This window comes from Aureococcus anophagefferens, assembly GCF_000186865.1.
Source record: "Aureococcus anophagefferens unplaced genomic scaffold AURANscaffold_24, whole genome shotgun sequence".
Lineage (NCBI taxonomy): Eukaryota > Pelagophyceae > Pelagomonadales > Pelagomonadaceae > Aureococcus > Aureococcus anophagefferens.
The window spans coordinates 419,717-435,923 of NW_008705584.1; the positions used below are offsets into that span (position 1 = coordinate 419,717).

At 54.2% G+C, this 16,207-nt stretch overlaps 5 protein-coding genes across 5 annotated transcripts in view; 4 read left to right on the forward strand and 1 right to left on the reverse strand.

Annotated features, from left to right (window-relative positions):
* AURANDRAFT_66634 (hypothetical protein) overlaps positions 1-2,050 on the forward strand; it is a gene marked incomplete at both ends in the record, with an annotated part of 2,374 nt that extends 324 nt beyond the window's left edge. Inside the window, 3 exons of the mRNA XM_009041840.1 lie at positions 435-530; positions 768-878; positions 1,542-2,050. Coding sequence (XP_009040088.1) covers positions 435-530; positions 768-878; positions 1,542-2,050 — 716 coding nt within the window. The remainder of the gene's footprint in view (positions 1-434; positions 531-767; positions 879-1,541) is intronic.
* A 938-nt stretch (positions 2,051-2,988) lies between these two features.
* Positions 2,989-4,644, forward strand: AURANDRAFT_38645 (hypothetical protein; the record flags this gene model as incomplete). The annotated part of the gene is made up of 1 exon (XM_009041841.1): positions 2,989-4,644. One exon carries the CDS (start codon positions 3,014-3,016, stop codon positions 4,541-4,543), a length of 1,530 nt encoding a protein of 509 aa, XP_009040089.1.
* A 1,866-nt stretch (positions 4,645-6,510) lies between these two features.
* On the forward strand, positions 6,511-10,470 carry AURANDRAFT_38649 (hypothetical protein; the record flags this gene model as incomplete). Its single annotated transcript, XM_009041842.1, has 23 exons — positions 6,511-6,710; positions 6,751-6,823; positions 6,869-6,980; positions 7,031-7,072; positions 7,132-7,201; positions 7,254-7,342; positions 7,392-7,450; positions 7,503-7,590; positions 7,720-7,843; positions 7,892-8,000; positions 8,044-8,158; positions 8,217-8,236; positions 8,286-8,332; positions 8,393-8,500; positions 8,551-8,667; positions 8,750-8,961; positions 9,003-9,093; positions 9,136-9,203; positions 9,262-9,304; positions 9,368-9,435; positions 9,477-9,554; positions 9,688-9,886; positions 9,939-10,470. 23 exons carry the CDS (start codon positions 6,534-6,536, stop codon positions 10,380-10,382), a joined length of 2,553 nt encoding a protein of 850 aa, XP_009040090.1.
* A 454-nt stretch (positions 10,471-10,924) lies between these two features.
* On the forward strand, positions 10,925-13,455 carry AURANDRAFT_54827 (hypothetical protein; the record flags this gene model as incomplete). The annotated part of the gene is made up of 10 exons (XM_009041843.1): positions 10,925-11,048; positions 11,096-11,115; positions 11,167-11,216; positions 11,262-11,384; positions 11,454-11,525; positions 11,578-11,727; positions 11,782-12,225; positions 12,285-12,474; positions 12,533-12,882; positions 12,933-13,455. The coding sequence occupies 10 exons, from the start codon at positions 10,948-10,950 to the stop codon at positions 13,014-13,016; spliced, it is 1,584 nt and encodes a 527-aa protein (XP_009040091.1).
* Positions 13,456-14,919: 1,464 nt separating this feature from the next.
* Positions 14,920-16,207, reverse strand: part of AURANDRAFT_66637 (hypothetical protein) — a gene marked incomplete at both ends in the record, with an annotated part of 2,444 nt that continues 1,156 nt past the window's right edge. Inside the window, 5 exons of the mRNA XM_009041859.1 lie at positions 14,920-14,940; positions 15,033-15,176; positions 15,260-15,324; positions 15,646-15,733; positions 15,811-16,130. Coding sequence (XP_009040107.1) covers positions 14,920-14,940; positions 15,033-15,176; positions 15,260-15,324; positions 15,646-15,733; positions 15,811-16,130 — 638 coding nt within the window. The remainder of the gene's footprint in view (positions 14,941-15,032; positions 15,177-15,259; positions 15,325-15,645; positions 15,734-15,810; positions 16,131-16,207) is intronic.

Sequence of the window (16,207 nt, forward strand, 5' to 3'; positions counted from 1 at the left end):
TGAGGATCCCCATGCTGCTGGAGTTCAATGACAGCGGTTAGTTTAGATTGCTCTTTTGCCCATTGCTTTCGTTCACGCTGCAGCTGAGAGAAAAAAGACCTGTGGCTGAGATCTCGAGATCAGTTTCAAGCTGACGGACAACGGGTCGATGATACTCCTCGTTGCTACTGTTCTCATCCTCGGATAGAAGATCCTGAGATTTGTTCAATTGGAATCAGAGCGTGCACGGACACTGATTTTGATACAGACCCAGTTGGGCAGTGGCTTGATTTCTATTTGTCCGGCATTGCCAAGCTCTTCACATCCTGGCTTAGTAGGAACTTGGGCATTGCTCTTGAAAACGCCTTGAGCATCTGCAGCATACTGTTGGGATCTCTGTTGGGATCTCACCTAGATCATAGACTATGAAGATGTTAGAGCACCACATGGATTAGGCACGTTTTCTCGAGGTCTTGAGCAACTGGAAGACCAGGTTAATGCCGCCGCGCTTCGCTCTTTGTCATCCCGTGCCCGCGCATACCTCCGCACATGTAAATCATGCGCGACGATCCCGCACGGTTTTGGGGGCGATCGTTGGGGCGTACTGACAGCGAGTTTGCGTCGCGGCTTGGACACGCGAAAACCCACCGTCTTTGAGTTCAGCGCCTCTGTGACTAAGAGCGTATGATTTTCGCGGGCCTCAAGCCAGCCAATTTGTCGAGCGTACATTCAAATTTAGACGGTTTTGGTGGGCTAGAAGTGACTTAAGAAAGAAGCTACTCTCGTAGACTCGGGCACGGTACCGCACAGACAAACTGTCGGCGAGGCTATAGATTATAAAATACGAAGACAGGAAGGGAGGGAAGTATCAAACGTGCCTACCCAGGTCCTCGCCGACGGTCGCCGCCTGGCCCGGACATCCGGCCGCACGAAACCCGCGCCGCGCGCGCCCACAGCGCATAACCCAGCGAGATGGTGGGCCGCGAAGAAAACTCAAGCGGCGCCTGACGCCCCCGGGCCAGGCGCACGCTGCGCGCACCGCAAGCCCAGTCGTCGTCTCAGGAGGAAGATTCTCCTGTATCTGCCCTACTGTCCTTATTTTCAAGTTCCCTTTCTTCCTAAATGTTGCAGTCTCATATCCTCATGGGGCTGAGTTCAGTCCCAAGGTCCCCACCTTAGTATGGGGGTCCTTCCTCCTTTCCCCAATTTCCCTCTAGCAGCCTCATCTCACCTTTCCATTTTCCGTCTAAGTCAGGAACACTGCCATTTCCCCTCAGGGTCGTACCCATTAACTAGGCTAATAGGGATGATAGAAGGTTCTACATGTGATGATCTGGGTTTTAGTGCACCAAAATTGGTCACACCCGAGGGACACGCACTGCCAAGCCATCGGCAGCGGGTCGGCGAAAATCGGCGCGTGCGCCGCTGCGTTTTGGCGATAGACGCTGTGGCAAAAATGCGCCGAAAAAGGGCTGCATATGCACCCATTCGCGCGCACTACCACGGGATGATCACCATCCTCTGGGGGTCCACAAGGCGCGCTCGTCCGCGCAGGGTCCCAGGCAACTCAGCGCGTCGAGCACGGGCAGCCGCAGACGCTGGGATCGCTTCGTGGAGCTCATGGCGCGCTCGAACGCGCTCGAAAGCGGGTTTCGCAGCCCGGCGCGCCGTCATGTTCCAGCGACCTGCGCACTTCGTGCTCGCCGGAACCACTGACACGTTCAATGATCGGATTTATTCAATAAAACGCGCTGCCGCGGCGTTGCCCAGTGATAAGAGTAAGCGTGTCTCACGGTCTGGACGTCGTCGCGGGGCAGCGGCTCCCGGGGCGGGTCCTGAGCGTCGATTGGACGCAGATAATTACGACGAACGCGACCTCCGTCGCCCGCCGCATCCGATGGTACAATTTATCTGCGTCCAATCAACCCCTGAGCGGCGAAACCTTAACGGCCGCGGGCGCAGAGGCCCTGGGGCTGGAAAGGCAACGATGGGAGACGATTGGTCTAGAAAAATTGCGATGGACCCGACGCAATGGTGGTATGGAATGGATCGAGACCATCCCTTGGGGTAGGGGCAGCGTCACACGCCTCACGGCCACCGTCGAGACGACGCGGCGCAGGAGCTCGACTCCATGAAATCGATGATTTCGGACTCTCTTGACGAGCCCGCGCGTCGAAGCCGATGGGGTTGATGAGGAACGATCACAGCTGCTGCCATGGCTCGAACCCGGAGGATGAGGGGTCGCGAGGGGGCAGCGCGTCCCTCCCCACCCACTCTACCTCCCCGTTCCAGTCCCCACGTGGTCGTATGAGCGTCGCGTCTTCGCACGTGCCTCAACCTTGTCCTTGCGAACCTCGCAGCCGCTGGGATCGTTGCACAATTCGGCATATTCGCGGAGCGGCGGGCTCTCAAAGACGGCCATCCCATCGCAGCGCGCCTCAAAGCGCACCAACTTAGCTAGCCCGAGAGCCATTCGTTTGATTGAATGTCGTCGATCATCAACGTAGCTTTTTGTCAAGATTCTTGAAAACCCCAAGGTTTGTCGCTCCGGCGAGCACGAAGCGCACCGGAACTCGGTCGTGCGCGACGAAGGAACGTCGTCGCGGCACCGCGGGGACCCGGCGGACCCTGCGGACACCGCGGCGGCCATCCCACGCGTGCACCATGGTGTGAATTAGGGCTGCGACATAGCGTGGACTATATGTGGCTCCCCACGATAGAATGCCGAGTTTACGTTGCACCCCAAGATTTCGAGTGAGTGGTTCAGCGGCCAAGACGGCGTTGAGGGCTTTCAGATGCAACAAGAATTTTCCAAATCGGTGGTCATGGAGCCGAGATAGAGCCCGCCAAAGGTGCCCATCACCACTGCCAAAGCCCTCTTGGCCATCGATTTTCTCGATTTGATCCCGAGCTGCTCGATGCGGGATCTTATCGTGGGGAGCCACATATGTGGACTATATATAGCCTATTTAATTTTAGCCGCCTCGCAAATTCATAGTCTCACGTCGGACGTCCACGCCTGCGCAGTGAAGCCATGCAGATGTCACCGCGGACGTTCGACGCGGAGATGCGGTATCTGAAACGTCGCGATGAACAGTCGTGGTCAATTGCGAAGGGCTTTGTGCCCGGTATGCGCGTGCCGGGCGTTTTTTTCGTAAATTCTGCGTTGGAGTCACTTGTTTTTGACGAGCTTCGACATCACAGTGATTCGTCAGGCTACGGCGGTTTTCTACCGGCAATCAAGCAACTTGCGAATGTGGCCACCCTACCCGGTATAGTGGGCGAATCTGTGGGGCTACCGGACATTCATAGTGGTTATGGATTCGCAATTGGTAATGTGGCGGCTTTCGACTGTGGTGACTCCGAGGCAGTAGTATCTCCTGGGGGTGTTGGGTTCGATATAAACTGCGGGGTGAGGTTGCTCCGGACGAACTTGACCGAAGGAGATGTGTCCGAAAACAAGGAGTCGCTGGCACAAAGCCTCTTCGACCACATTCCTGTGGGTGTTGGCAGTAGAGGTGTCATTCCAACGTCATCTGCGCATTTAGATGCTGCGCTAAATATGGGCATGGACTGGAGCATACGCGAAGGCTACTCTTGGGCTGAAGACAAGGACCACTGCGAGGAGGCTGGGCGTATGCTGCAAGCGGACCCAACCAAAGTGTCGAGACGTGCAAAAAAGCGTGGACTTCCGCAGATGGGTACATTGGGAGCTGGGAATCATTATGTCGAAATCCAAGTTGTAGATGAGGTTTACGACATGCACGCCGCCAATCGCATGGGTCTTGGTATGGTGGGACAAGTCGCAATAATGATTCATTCTGGTTCTCGTGGTCTTGGCCACCAGGTGGCGACGGACGCGCTGCTTGCCATGGAACGCGCCATGGAGCGTGATGTAGGTTTGCGAACCAATGACCGGCAGCTTGCTTGTGCACGCATAAATTCTGACGAGGGAAAAGATTATCTCGGAGCCATGGCCGCAGCTGCAAACTATGCCTGGGTCAATCGCTCATCCATGACTTTTCTTGCTCGCCAGGCCTTTGCCAAGCAATTTGGATCGACTCCTGATGACCTCGATATGCAGGTTGTCTACGATGTTTCTCACAACATCGCCAAAACAGAGGAACACTTTGTCGATGGAAAACTTCGGACGCTGCTGGTTCATCGCAAGGGAGCAACGCGCGCGTTTCCCCCAAACCATCCTCTCGTCCCCGTTGACTATCAATTTACTGGTCAGCCAGTACTTGTCGGCGGCACTATGGGCACCTGCTCCTACATTCTCACTGGGACCGAGCGTGGCATGGCCAGAACGTTTGGTTCTACCTGCCACGGGGCAGGCCGTGCCTCTTCTCGCAACAAGACAAGACGCACGTTGGCCTATGAAGATGTCCTAGCCGACCTTGATAAGAAGGGCATATCGATTCGGATCGCCTCTCCTAAGCTGGTAATGGAAGAGGCTCCAGAAGCTTACAAAGATGTCAATTCTGTTGTTGAGACTTGCGACTGTGCTGGAATATCCAACAAGGCACTGAAACTCCGCCCTATTGCCGTCATTAAGGGATAATTCTCTGGCTACGCGAGCAGCGTGCCCCTTCCCTTGCTGGAAGTGCTGGCACACTGCCGGTGGGACACGTGGGCCCGGCAATCACAGTTGTGCGAAAATGCGGAACTTTACAGTGAATCGAATTCACCGTTTACTTCCCGAGGCAAGTTACTTCTCGAGGCCAATTAACTGTAATAGGTGGGATTCAGCAAGTGCAAGTCCAGTTACTCGTTGAGACTGCTTGTTGGCAGCCTGCTGGTGAGGATTCTCTTGCTGTCTGCTTTGGTAAAATCTAGGCAGTGTGATTCCTTCGGCTTGGCGCCAATTGACGTATGGCGTTTTTTAGGTGAGCCGGCGCCATGGGCGTTTTTTAACGCGCTGATATATAAAATCGCGCCATGCATGGGGGGCCCTCTTTTCATTGAGTTTCATGATTTTCCCGGGGGCCCGCAGCGGGGGTCCGCCGGCAGCGCCCGCCGGCGGGATGCAAACCAGCCGAACGCGGGAACTACGGCGCCTTCTAGTTTGGGACTCGTGGCCCGGCCGAATAAAGCCCCCAGCCGCCGGCCCCAACAAGTCGGGCCTGGGAAACCCAACGAAGCTGGGTTTGCGACTTGCCCCCGGCTCCGTCAACATATCCCGCCGGCGGGATATGTTATGCCGGCGGGATATGTTAAACGCCGCTTCAACTTGGACTTCAGCCTCAAAACCTTACACTTCAACAGGGGCCTCAACGCAGCCGTCTGCCCTTCAAAAGGGACCTTAACACCGCCGCTCACGCCTTACGGGGGACCTCTGACGCGCCGCCCACGCCTCACGAGGCGCGACCCGCCCCAAACCACGTGCCAGAACCCCTCCGGAACAACCCGCGGGAAACTCGACGCGTTCTAGTTTGGGCCCCGCCCGGCCCCCTAGCGCCTGAGTAAAGCCCCCGGCTGCCGACCCAAAATTATCGGGGGCGTTTCGGGTCCCTTGGGGCCCCCTCCAGCGCAGGGGGGGGGTGTTCTGGGCGGGGTTCTGCCGCCGCCGGCGGCCGCGGAGCCTCGGGGCCTACTAGAACAAACTAGAACGGCTCTAGTTCCAGTATAGGGCTCCGGGTGCCCGGAGTTTCTAGCCACGATGCGAGACACAGTTACCGCGCCCGGCCTATCTGGAGGGGCCTCGGGGTGCGGGGGGGTGGTCGACACAACAGGGGGGGCGAGGGGGGCACAGTGGGCGCGCGACGGGCCGCCGGCGGGGCCGGCGGATCCAGCGGGATTCCAGTTTAGGCCTCGGGGTCCGCTTTTCCGGCGGTCGCCGTTAGTAGATGCCGTTCTTGTTGAGCAGTTCGCTGATGTATTTCTTTGCTTGCTCGGTTCCTCGCCAGTTGTCGTGGCGCTTGACTGGGGCGTCCGGGTCGAAGCCGTAGAAGGACGTCTCGCGATTGACGAGATCGTCGTATGTCGACCCGAGTTTCGTCTTGAGCGCGCCGACGAGTCTTTGCACCTCTGCTGCTCGTACGCGGGACCCAGCGCTTTCCCTCCCCGTTGATCCTATCGAGAACTCGTTGAGGAACGCTGGAATCATTGTCATGGTGTCACCTGTGGCGGGACGCGCTAATTTCAAAAACGAACATCCAAAACATGACTGACACAGAGCTGAAGCATTATATCCTGTGCTCCTAGTTGCTGGCTATTTCTTATGGTATGGTATCCTGGTATCTTCTTACTTCCCTCGTATCTTGCTACTTTCCTGGTACGTCGGTGTGTGTGGTGGTGTCGGTGTCGGTTAGTTGTCGGGGTTGTTTGAAAACTTCAAGTACCCATCTTAGTGAAGGGTAGCCTAGCTAACTCCCTTTACACCACCCCGGGCCGGTACCAGTCCACCACCCGCGTCCGTAGGGACGCCCCGACGAGCCCGGCAGTACTTGCGGAGGCCTTCGCGGGGCGCACAACTAAATACGGGGAGTAGGCTCGCCGAGCTCGCTGGCTCATTTTTAAACACCACTAAAATTTTGCTACCTGAGCTCGTAATGAAGCGCCAAAATGACGATTCCGACGCACTGTCTGATGACGACTCCGGAGAAAATCTTATGGAACATATGGAAGGGGATTACGTTGCGATCCCTGAGTTAGACCGATACGACCATGGCGTTCTTGACGGCGATAGCTATGACAACATCGACCCCAGGGCCCGACGAGCTGCTGAGGTAACAGATTATCATATTTTTTGTTTCAGCAGTCTTGCAGATGGAAATTGACGCTCGGCATGAAGGCCGTCAAGGACACCTCATCAATCAACTTGATGATTTCGGGAAGGAGGGTACGTGTTATTTACAAATTACAAAAGTATTAAGCGCAATTATAGACGAGGCCGGGCGTATGCTGCGGCGACGCGACTTGTCGGACGTCCAACATGAGGCGACGGGGCACTCGATTGGGGACATCAACCTTGAGACTATGGATATGCCCCTTCGCGAGTGTGCTAATGCGTCGACCCTTTGTTACGCTTCAAAACATCGACGTTCAGGTGGATAGCCCAGGACAGGACTCGCCGTGAGATCAAGCGGAGGCCACGTGACCGTGTCCAGAGAGATCCACCCGCGCAGCCATTGTTAAGTCCGCTCGCAGGTTCCGAAATTACCTAGAGTCAGATGAAAGTCATATGACAAGTATTCGTTCGATGTGTGCAAATAATCTCGTGCGTGCTCTTACCATATAGCTCGTCATATTTGCTTCCGCAATCCACGTAGGCTAGCTTCGAAGTTTCTTATCAAAGCCTCAGTTCTGATGTTCCTATACTTGCTATCTGGGTTGCTGATGCACCTCGCGACATCATTGAGTCAAATCGGCGTTGGTGTGACTCAAGTTACTTCGACGAGATGTCATAGGATCTTCGATGAAGTTGCGAATGAACTAGTCCTTTCTTCGGAACATTTTCCCGACTACGGTCACGGCTTAGTGTAGAGACTGCAGATTTTCGCTCCAGCAAATTCAATCAGGTGAGATAAAAGATGAAGTGCATGTGAGAATTCGTGATTTACCCATCGTCGATACACTCCGTGACCTGAGGCAGACTCACCTAAACCAGTAACTAACAGGGTTTGAGCCAACCAAATTCAGCATTGTTATATTGTCCAATCCCTAGGCTAGTCCGTGTGAATGGCGCACGGCTACCTGTGCTTTTTAGTCGAAACCCACCTACCTCACCTAAGTGAGCAGCACACTTTCTCAGGTGGTAACACGCAGGTCGACTGTCTTCCCACAGCTCAAAATGGTCTATTTCACTTGCTTGAGCTGTGGCGTGAGCCTCGGGCCATTTAAGCAAAACAATTCCACTGAAGTCAACATCCCTGACCCCTTGATCGATTTTTAGTGACATTGGCATTAGGTGAGCCCAGGTTCCTGCCCATGCTGTCATCAACGTGGGCCATTCAAGGTTGACGAAGAGCAAACACTATATGGAAATTACCAGAAACTAGCAATCCAAGAAGCCCCAGGTTATGCCTGTATTGCCTTAATTTGCGAGACTTTGTGGCAAAGGTGCGGTACCACCGGGGCGTGTCCCACGTCACAAAGGTGTTGTGCTGCTTGCTGATCTAATTGATGTTGCTAGACCCGGCGAAGAAGTTGAAGTGACTGGGGTCTATGTTCACTCGCGCCATCCAGAGCCGAAATTGCCCGCAATTACGGTGACAGATGCGGCTGCGACCTAGGTATGAAACAGGCATCTCGGGTACTTCGCAACCTAACATCACAAACAAGGGCATCTCTGAGAACCACAGGTCGCGCAGGATTTCCAATTTTCTCAACCACAATTGAGGCAAATCATGCACGCTGACTGCGCCCAGCATCTGTGAACATCTGTGCATCTATACAGACCCATCATCAGGTAGCAAAGCGAACGTCCGCAGCAACGCGACCATCCTCCAGGATGAATGAGGAAGAAAAGCGTCACGTTCTACGCTTCGCACGCGATCCTAATTCTGATGAGCGAATTGTACGTCACAACGCTTGCGCTTTGGATAGATATGCAAATTCCCTGCCTAGGCTGCCTCACTTGCTCCTTCCATCTATGGCCAAAAGCATGTCAAACGTGCCTTGGCGATGGCTATGTTTGGCGGGTGCTCGAAAGATGTCGATGGTAAACATAGAATCCGTGGCGACGTTCGTACCTGAACTTAAAACAATCGTGCATGTTTCATTTTTTACTTAGTATGTTTGACCCAAGTTAATTAGTTTCACGCAGGTTAATGTGATGCTGCTCGGTGATCCAGGTTGCGCTAAGTCACAACTGCTCAAATACTGTTGTGCTGTTATGCCGCGCGCAATCTACACCACCGGCAAGGGTGCATCTGCCGTTGGACTCACGGCTGGTGTGCACAAAGATCCGCTCACAAAGGAGTGGACATTAGAGGGTGGGGCACTTGTGCTGGCAGACAATGGCATGCATGGAACAGTGTGTCTTGAGTTTGTTTCTAGCCTTCATCTGATTCAACCAGGTGCTGCATCGACGAATTTGATAAGATGAATGAACAGGATCGCACATCGATCCATGAAGCCATGGAACAGCAGTCAATTTCAGTTTCCAAGGTAGGCCCTCATCCTGTGTATTCTGGCCTCAAGTGTTCATAGGCCGGCATTGTGACGTCACTCCAAGCTCGTTGCGCCGTTGTTGCAGCTGCAAATCCAATCGGAGGACAGTGCAGTTCCGCGCCTGAAACTTTTTGAATACGGTTCCTGTGATTATTCACCTGTCAGATATGATTCGGGCGCAACATTTGCAGACAATGTCGAGCTCACCGCAAATCGCGCTGCGTATCATCTATCTGAATATTGGTTCGCCTATTTTGACCGAACTGATTAGGATCCAATCCTTCAGCGGTTCGACATCCTGTGCGTGCTTCAAGATGTGGTCGATCCGCAACCGGCCGTGTTATCTTTAACTTGACAACACCAAATCCGACCAAACACAGGCTCCTCGATGAGCAGTTGGCAGCTTATGTCATTGGATCTCATCGTCGGGCACAATCTCTCTCAGGCACAGTACTTACGTACACATCATTTGCCTGCAGGGACCCAAAACTTAGGTCCCGAGAACACTAAAGGCACTATCAAAAGTTCCCAGATGGGCTATGCAAACAAGCCCCTTGCTGACGGGTCATCTCTCCACTCGTACGCCAACAGCAACGAAACGATACCGCAAGACTTTCTTCGCAAGTATCTTTCACACGCCCGCGATACATGCCAGCCTCGCTTGCATTCCATTGATCAAGACAAAATCTCGCGCCTCTACGCAGACCTTCGCCGTGAGTCAGCCATTTGTGGCGGGGTTCCCATCGCCGTCCGACATCTCGAATCTCTGATGCGCATGGCGGAGGCTCATGTTGCCACTCCGTGTTTCGTTTTATTCTAGTCCCATGCTGCATCGTTAATAGGCCAAAATGTCCCTCCGTGAGCACGTGCGTGATGATGACGTTGATGCAGCGATCTCCATCCTTCTCACTTCGTTCATCAGTGCTCAGAAGTTTTCAGTACGAAAATCTCTTGAGCGTGGCTTTCGAAAATATTTAACACGCGCTGGCGACTTTTTTCATCTACTTCTACATGCACTTCGATCACTCCTCCGCGAAGCTCAGACCTACGCTACACTCAAAGCTCAACAACGTGATAGCCACCCAAATGATTCGGTGCTGAAGGTCTTACTTGGTGACTTTGAAGCCAAGGCCCGTGAAATTAACTATATTGGCGATCTCAACGAGCGCTATCCGGAGCTAAAACACAAATATTACACCATATTATCTTCCGATCATGGCATTCAATCAACTGTCGCACAGGTTCTATGGATCCGACATGTTTGTGAATCAGGGCTTTTCCTTTGATATGGAAAGAACAAACATATTGTGGTCTCCGTCCGGGTAGCAGAAGAGCCCTCGGGGCCCTTAGGACACGTAAGCTCGATGCGCGTTTCTTTTCTCCCCCACACAGTGGAGTTGCAACCCCAGTCGCCGGCCCCAAATTGTCGGGGGCGTTCCTAGCGAGATAGTAAACTCAGGGGCAGGGGGGCAGCCTGGAGGCAGCCTAGTGGGGCTGGAGCCTGAGGTTAGCTACATGAGCGCCCCGCGAGCGCAGCTTGCGCGAGAAGTGCGCGAGATCTCCACCCGCCGGCGATGCCCGACCACCCGCGGCGTCGCCCGCGCCGTCGACGCGCGCGCGCCGGCAGCCAGCCCAGCGACCGGCCCGAGACGCGTGCCGCCGCCGGAGACGGTAAAACCACCCCGAGGCCTCCCAGGGCCCGGACGCCCACCCGCCTCCGTGTCCCAAAAACCCCCGGCGACGGCGCCGCGGGCTCCTTGAACGCGCGAGCGCCCGCAGCAAGCGAGGGCGCGCCGAAGTTTCCGGAGCGGGTGAGCCGATCAATATCGCGCAGCCGGCCAGCGAACGACAATGCAGGGAGAGATTTTAAATGAAGAAGCTGGGATCGAAAAGGGCGAAAACGCGAGAATGGCCTCCTTCGTTGGCGCGATTGCTATCGCCGATCTTGTAAAGCAAGTTTACATAAAATCCCTGACCATGCGAAGCTCCGATTATGTAGGTCAACGCTTGGCCCTAAAGGCACAGCACACGTTGCTAAATGTGAGATCTTAACCCCCGGTGATCACATAGGTATGGACAAGATCTTGCAGTCTGTTTCTTCACGAGAAAACAAGATCGAGGTTTGACAATATCGCACATTCCGGAGATTTTTTACTGTCGGATAGGTAACAAATGACGGTGCCACGATCCTCCGTTCAGTACATATCGACAATGCAGCGGCGAAAGTGCTGGTTGACATTGCGAAGACCCAAGACGAAGAGGTTGGCGATGGCACAACTAGTGTAGCTGTCACTTTCAGTGCTTAACTTGCAGCTTAAGACTAAGCGAAGGTGTCGCCTTTATTGAGTGTGAATTAGGTACTATGTGGAGAATTATTGCGAGAGGCAGAAAAACTTATCGATGCTCGCGTGCACCCACAAACTATTGCGGTGGGTCTCTTAGGGTTGAAATGTGCATGTCAACTAGTGGTCATTGCTTTAGGCTGGATGGCGTGCAGCAGTAAGACTGGCGCGAATCGAACTCGAGAATGCAGCAGCTTCTAACGCCGATGAAAGCCCAGCTGCATTTCGACAAGATCTACAGGAAATCGCCCAGACAACATTAAGCTCAAAGCTAGTATTATATGAAAAGGTAATATTCCATTGCTGCGGACGAAGGTAATGGTCAAACTTGCTTGTATTCTAGGAACACTTCGCTACACTGGCTGTCGATGCAGTATTGCGAATCCGAGGATCAGAAAACTTGGACTACGTGCAGCTCATTAAAAAGCCTGGTGGCTCATTGCGCGACTCGTATCTAGCTGATGGCTTTGTGCTTGACAAAAAGATTGGCATTGGCCAACCACGTCGCATTGAAACTGCGAAGGTAATGGTGGCAAACACTGCCATGGACACCGATAAAATAAAAATCTACGGTGCCCGTGTCAAGGTAGCCAGCCTCGCGAAAGTTGCAGAGATAGAAGCCGCTGAAAAAGAAAAAATGGCGGCCAAGTGTGCACGCATATGCGATCATGGCATAAACGTTTTCATTAATCGCCAGCTCATATACAATTATCCTGAAGAAATATTTGCCAAACGTGGTGTCATGGCCATTGAGCACGCTGATTTCGAAGGAGTCGAACGTCTCGCCGTGGAACCCTGGGTGGATTCATATTCAGTGGATAATGAGCAACACATGTATGATTATAGGCCGTATTAGGGGCCGAGATTTGCTCTACGTTTGAGCAACCAGAACTTGCTACTCTCGGGACGTGCGAGCTTATTGATGAAATCATGGTTGGAGAGGACAAGCTCATCCGTTTTTCCGGTTGCAAGTCTGGTGAAGCATGCACGATTGTACTCCGTGGTGCTTCAACTCATGTTCTTGACGAAGCAGAGCGCATTGAGCAGCGCATATCGATCACCTAATTTGATCACGATTTAGCTCTTCCGTCTAGGGTCACTTCATGATGCTCTTTGCGTTCTGTCTCGCACTGTAGCTGAAACCCGCACCATTCCGGGTGGCGGTTGTACTGAGGTCCGTATGGCCCGTGCAATTGATGCCGAAGTCCCAAATACGCCCGGTAAAAAGGCTCTTGCCATGGAGGCCTTTGCCAAAGCGCTGCGCACCTTGCCAGCGATAATTGCCGATAATGGGGGCTTCGATTCCTCTGAGCTAGTGACCCGCCTGCGAGCTGCTCATGCTGGTGGTCATACTACTGCTGGTCTCGACATGACCAACGGTGAAATCGCCGATATGGGCAAACTGGGGATCCGTGAATCCTATAAATCGAAGCTACACGTTCTTGTGCTATCCCGAGTGTCACTCGATCCGCCCAAGCTAAATATCCTTACTAGGTGTCGGCGGCCGAAGCTGCAGAGATGATTCTGCGTGTTGATGACATTGTGAAATGTGCTCCTCGCAAACGGGAGGGACACTGAACATACTCGCTTAGGGCTGAACAGCTGATGGCTTGTGGTCCCGAGTGCCACCGTGAGCGTTTGCACACACGAAACTGACACAAATCAAAAGTGCCTGATCATGCCTCTCGTAGCCCTTGGGTGCTGTCAGTTGCCTCCAGGTCCGATTAAGCACCCCGGACGCTTCAAATATTGGCCGGACCTCCTGGGCGGCCGCAAGTGCCACGTGTTCGTTGCGTGTTCCGCGGGAATACCTGGCACCAGCGGGGGCTCCCCGATGAGAGCACCGTAGACTGGGATAACGAGGCTTCTTGCACGGCTTCTTACTTAGCCTCGTGAGAGCAGCCCGCGAAATTCGACGCGCTCTAGCCCCCCCCCCGAACGCGGGAAACTCGACGCGCTCTAGTTTGGGCCCCGCCCGGCCCCCCAGCGCCTGAGTAAAGCCCCCGGCTGCCGACCCAAAATTATCGGGGGCGTTTCGGGTCCCTTGGGGCCCCCTCCAGCGCAGGGGGGGGGTTCTGGGCGGGGTTCTGCCGCCGCCGGCGGCCGCGGAGCCTCGGGGCCTCCTATTAGAACAAACTAGAACGGTTCTAGTTCCAGTATAGGGCTCCGGGTGCCCGGAGTTTCTAGCCACGATGCGAGACACAGTTACGGCGCCCGGCCTATCTGGAGAGGCCTCGGGGTGCGGGGGGATGGTCGACACAACAGGGGGACCTATAACCGCACAGTGGGCGCGCGACGGGCGGCCGGCGGGGCCGGCGGAACCAGCGGGATTCCAGTGTAGGGCTCGGGTTCCGAGTCGTCGTCCGAGCTAGAGATTTCAAGCCAGCTGCGCGCGGTCCCAGTAATGCTGGGCGGTCTCTCTTTGACGGGGTTGCCGTCCTCATCCATGTACTTCATGAGTTTAGGGCCCCTGATCGAACTTGCTTTGAAGCGAGGATAACCTGCCATCAGTAGTCGACAGTTTTTCCGTCACTTTGTTAAGATCAGCAGTGAAGTCAGCAGAAACCATCGAGAGTTCAGCTTTACCTTCCACCATGGTGTCCAAGATGAGAGTTTTTAGTTCCTCTTTGTGCTCACTTATAAGTCCAGGACCAGAGAAGAAGGCCTTCTGGTCCTTAAGTCTTTTGTCTGTTTTGTCAGCCCTATCATTTAGGCCATCAAGTGATGAGGAAACAGTGTCTAACTTCCGACCAAATGCCTCAATTTTGTCGTTGGACTCCCTAATTGCTTGGAAGATGCTTGCCAAGACCGAAGCACTCTCAGCTGCTTTTGCATCTGCCTCAGCTGCTGCTGCTTCTCTGGCTACTTCTGCCTGAGCTGCTGCTGCGGCTGCATCGGCTGCCGCTCTAGCTTCGGCGTCCAATTGCTCCGCACTCGGATCCATTCTCCCCCTGCAATTGAGCGCGGGGAAAGAGCGCAAACGCGAAGCGAGAGAAAAGAACGCGTGAGGTCTACGCAGAGAGACCGAGCGCTGGGTCCCAAACCTAACGAGATAGTAAACTCCGACACGGGGAGGCAGCCTAGTGAAGCTGCCCTGCCGTGTGAGGGTGAACTATCGAGGTTGCGCAGTGGCGGTACACCGGCGTCTCTGTTATCCTCACGTCACCTCAGCTGCCGTAGTATACGGGGCCGGGGCTACTGGACGACGGGCAGAGGATCTGCCTCACTAGGTCCAGGAAGACTCTCCGTCTATTACAGTGCGGGAAGCAACTATAACAGGGTTAGAAAGTATTAAGGAGGGGAAGGATATTGAGTGGCTCTGTACCAGCGAGCCACTAGGGAGATACAAAACCCTCTATCTCCCTAGCCCGAGTCTACGAGAGTAGCCTCCTTCTTAAGTCAATCCTAGCACCCACTCAGACGGCCCTTAGCCTGTGATTATCGAGACTCGTACTGAGTCACGGTGGAGAGGCATCACCTCTTATGCCCCATACAAAGGTACCTAATGAATTATCAAGTACCACACTACAATAGATCGAAAGTCCCCCTAGACCTAGTGTCGAATACCCGGGCCACGGCGATCCCAGCAATTACCAAACCGGCAATTCTCCAAACCGGCAATTCCCCCTGAGTCACCGGCGCGGCTATAATCGCCGGAGCGATGGCCGACCGTGACTGCGCAGGGCCCCTCCTTACCCAGGCCCCTCGTGCGTGGGATAGTGGTTGGGGCGATAGAACCTGGGGATAGTCTGGGTGGTGACGGCGAACACGACACACCCAGTGTGCTGCAGTCGCTCGACTTGATCTGAGGCGCATCTCACCTCTGCGGCCGTGCTATTGTAGCCGATCCAGTCCATTGGTCCTCTGGGTCTGAAGGTTCCAATGCCTGAAGGTTCCAACACCAATGTGAGCAACCCCTTCGCCAGCCCAGTGTCGCCTGGTGAGGTTGTTTACAACGCGAGCCGTCCGAGGACACAGAGCGAAATGGCTCCAGTCACGGGCGAAGCATGGCGCCGCAGACGCTGACATACTGGAGCATGGTAATCGCCATTTCAATATAACTCAGTTATTGCCTCGTCCGAGAGTACACTGCCTAGTTCAGCACGAGGAAGAAGAGCTGGTAAGTGCTAGAGCAAGCTGAAGAGCCGAGGTTGTAAATTACGATCGTCGCAGTGCCACTGCCCGCAGTCGCACTGGCAACTGTCACATAGCCTCCCGAGCACCTGGTCTTGACGGTTACCCATAAGATGCTGGTAGCAGTCACTCTTGAATTGGATAGTGTGATAGTCTCTGAACTACCGGAGCCAAGGGAGCTGGATTCACTTGTTAGGATCCCACCCATTGTGTTTACCGTGGCGCTCGCGCTAGATACCGTAGCAGCGGATGTGGTTCGTTCGAAACCATACACATAGCTGGAAGAGAATGTGACTCCAGAGTCACCACTAAGTGTAACAATTGCGCCACTTGCAATCGATATTCCAGATGATGCGGCCACTGAACCAGATGTGTGGGATGCGGAGAAGGAAGTTGACGAAATAGAGATGATAGCTGACGTGCCATGTCTCACGTAAACCTGGCCATCATTTGCGGAGCCATGTCCTGCATTGATGTATGTAGCACCACCATTAGTATTGCCAGAAACAGACCCAGCACGTAAATAGAGCGAACCACCGACACCTGAAGTTCCACTTCCTACGGACAGGCTTACGAGCCCACCGCGACCGCCGGTCGCCGCTCCCGATCCAACAAGAACAGCTCCACTATGCCAG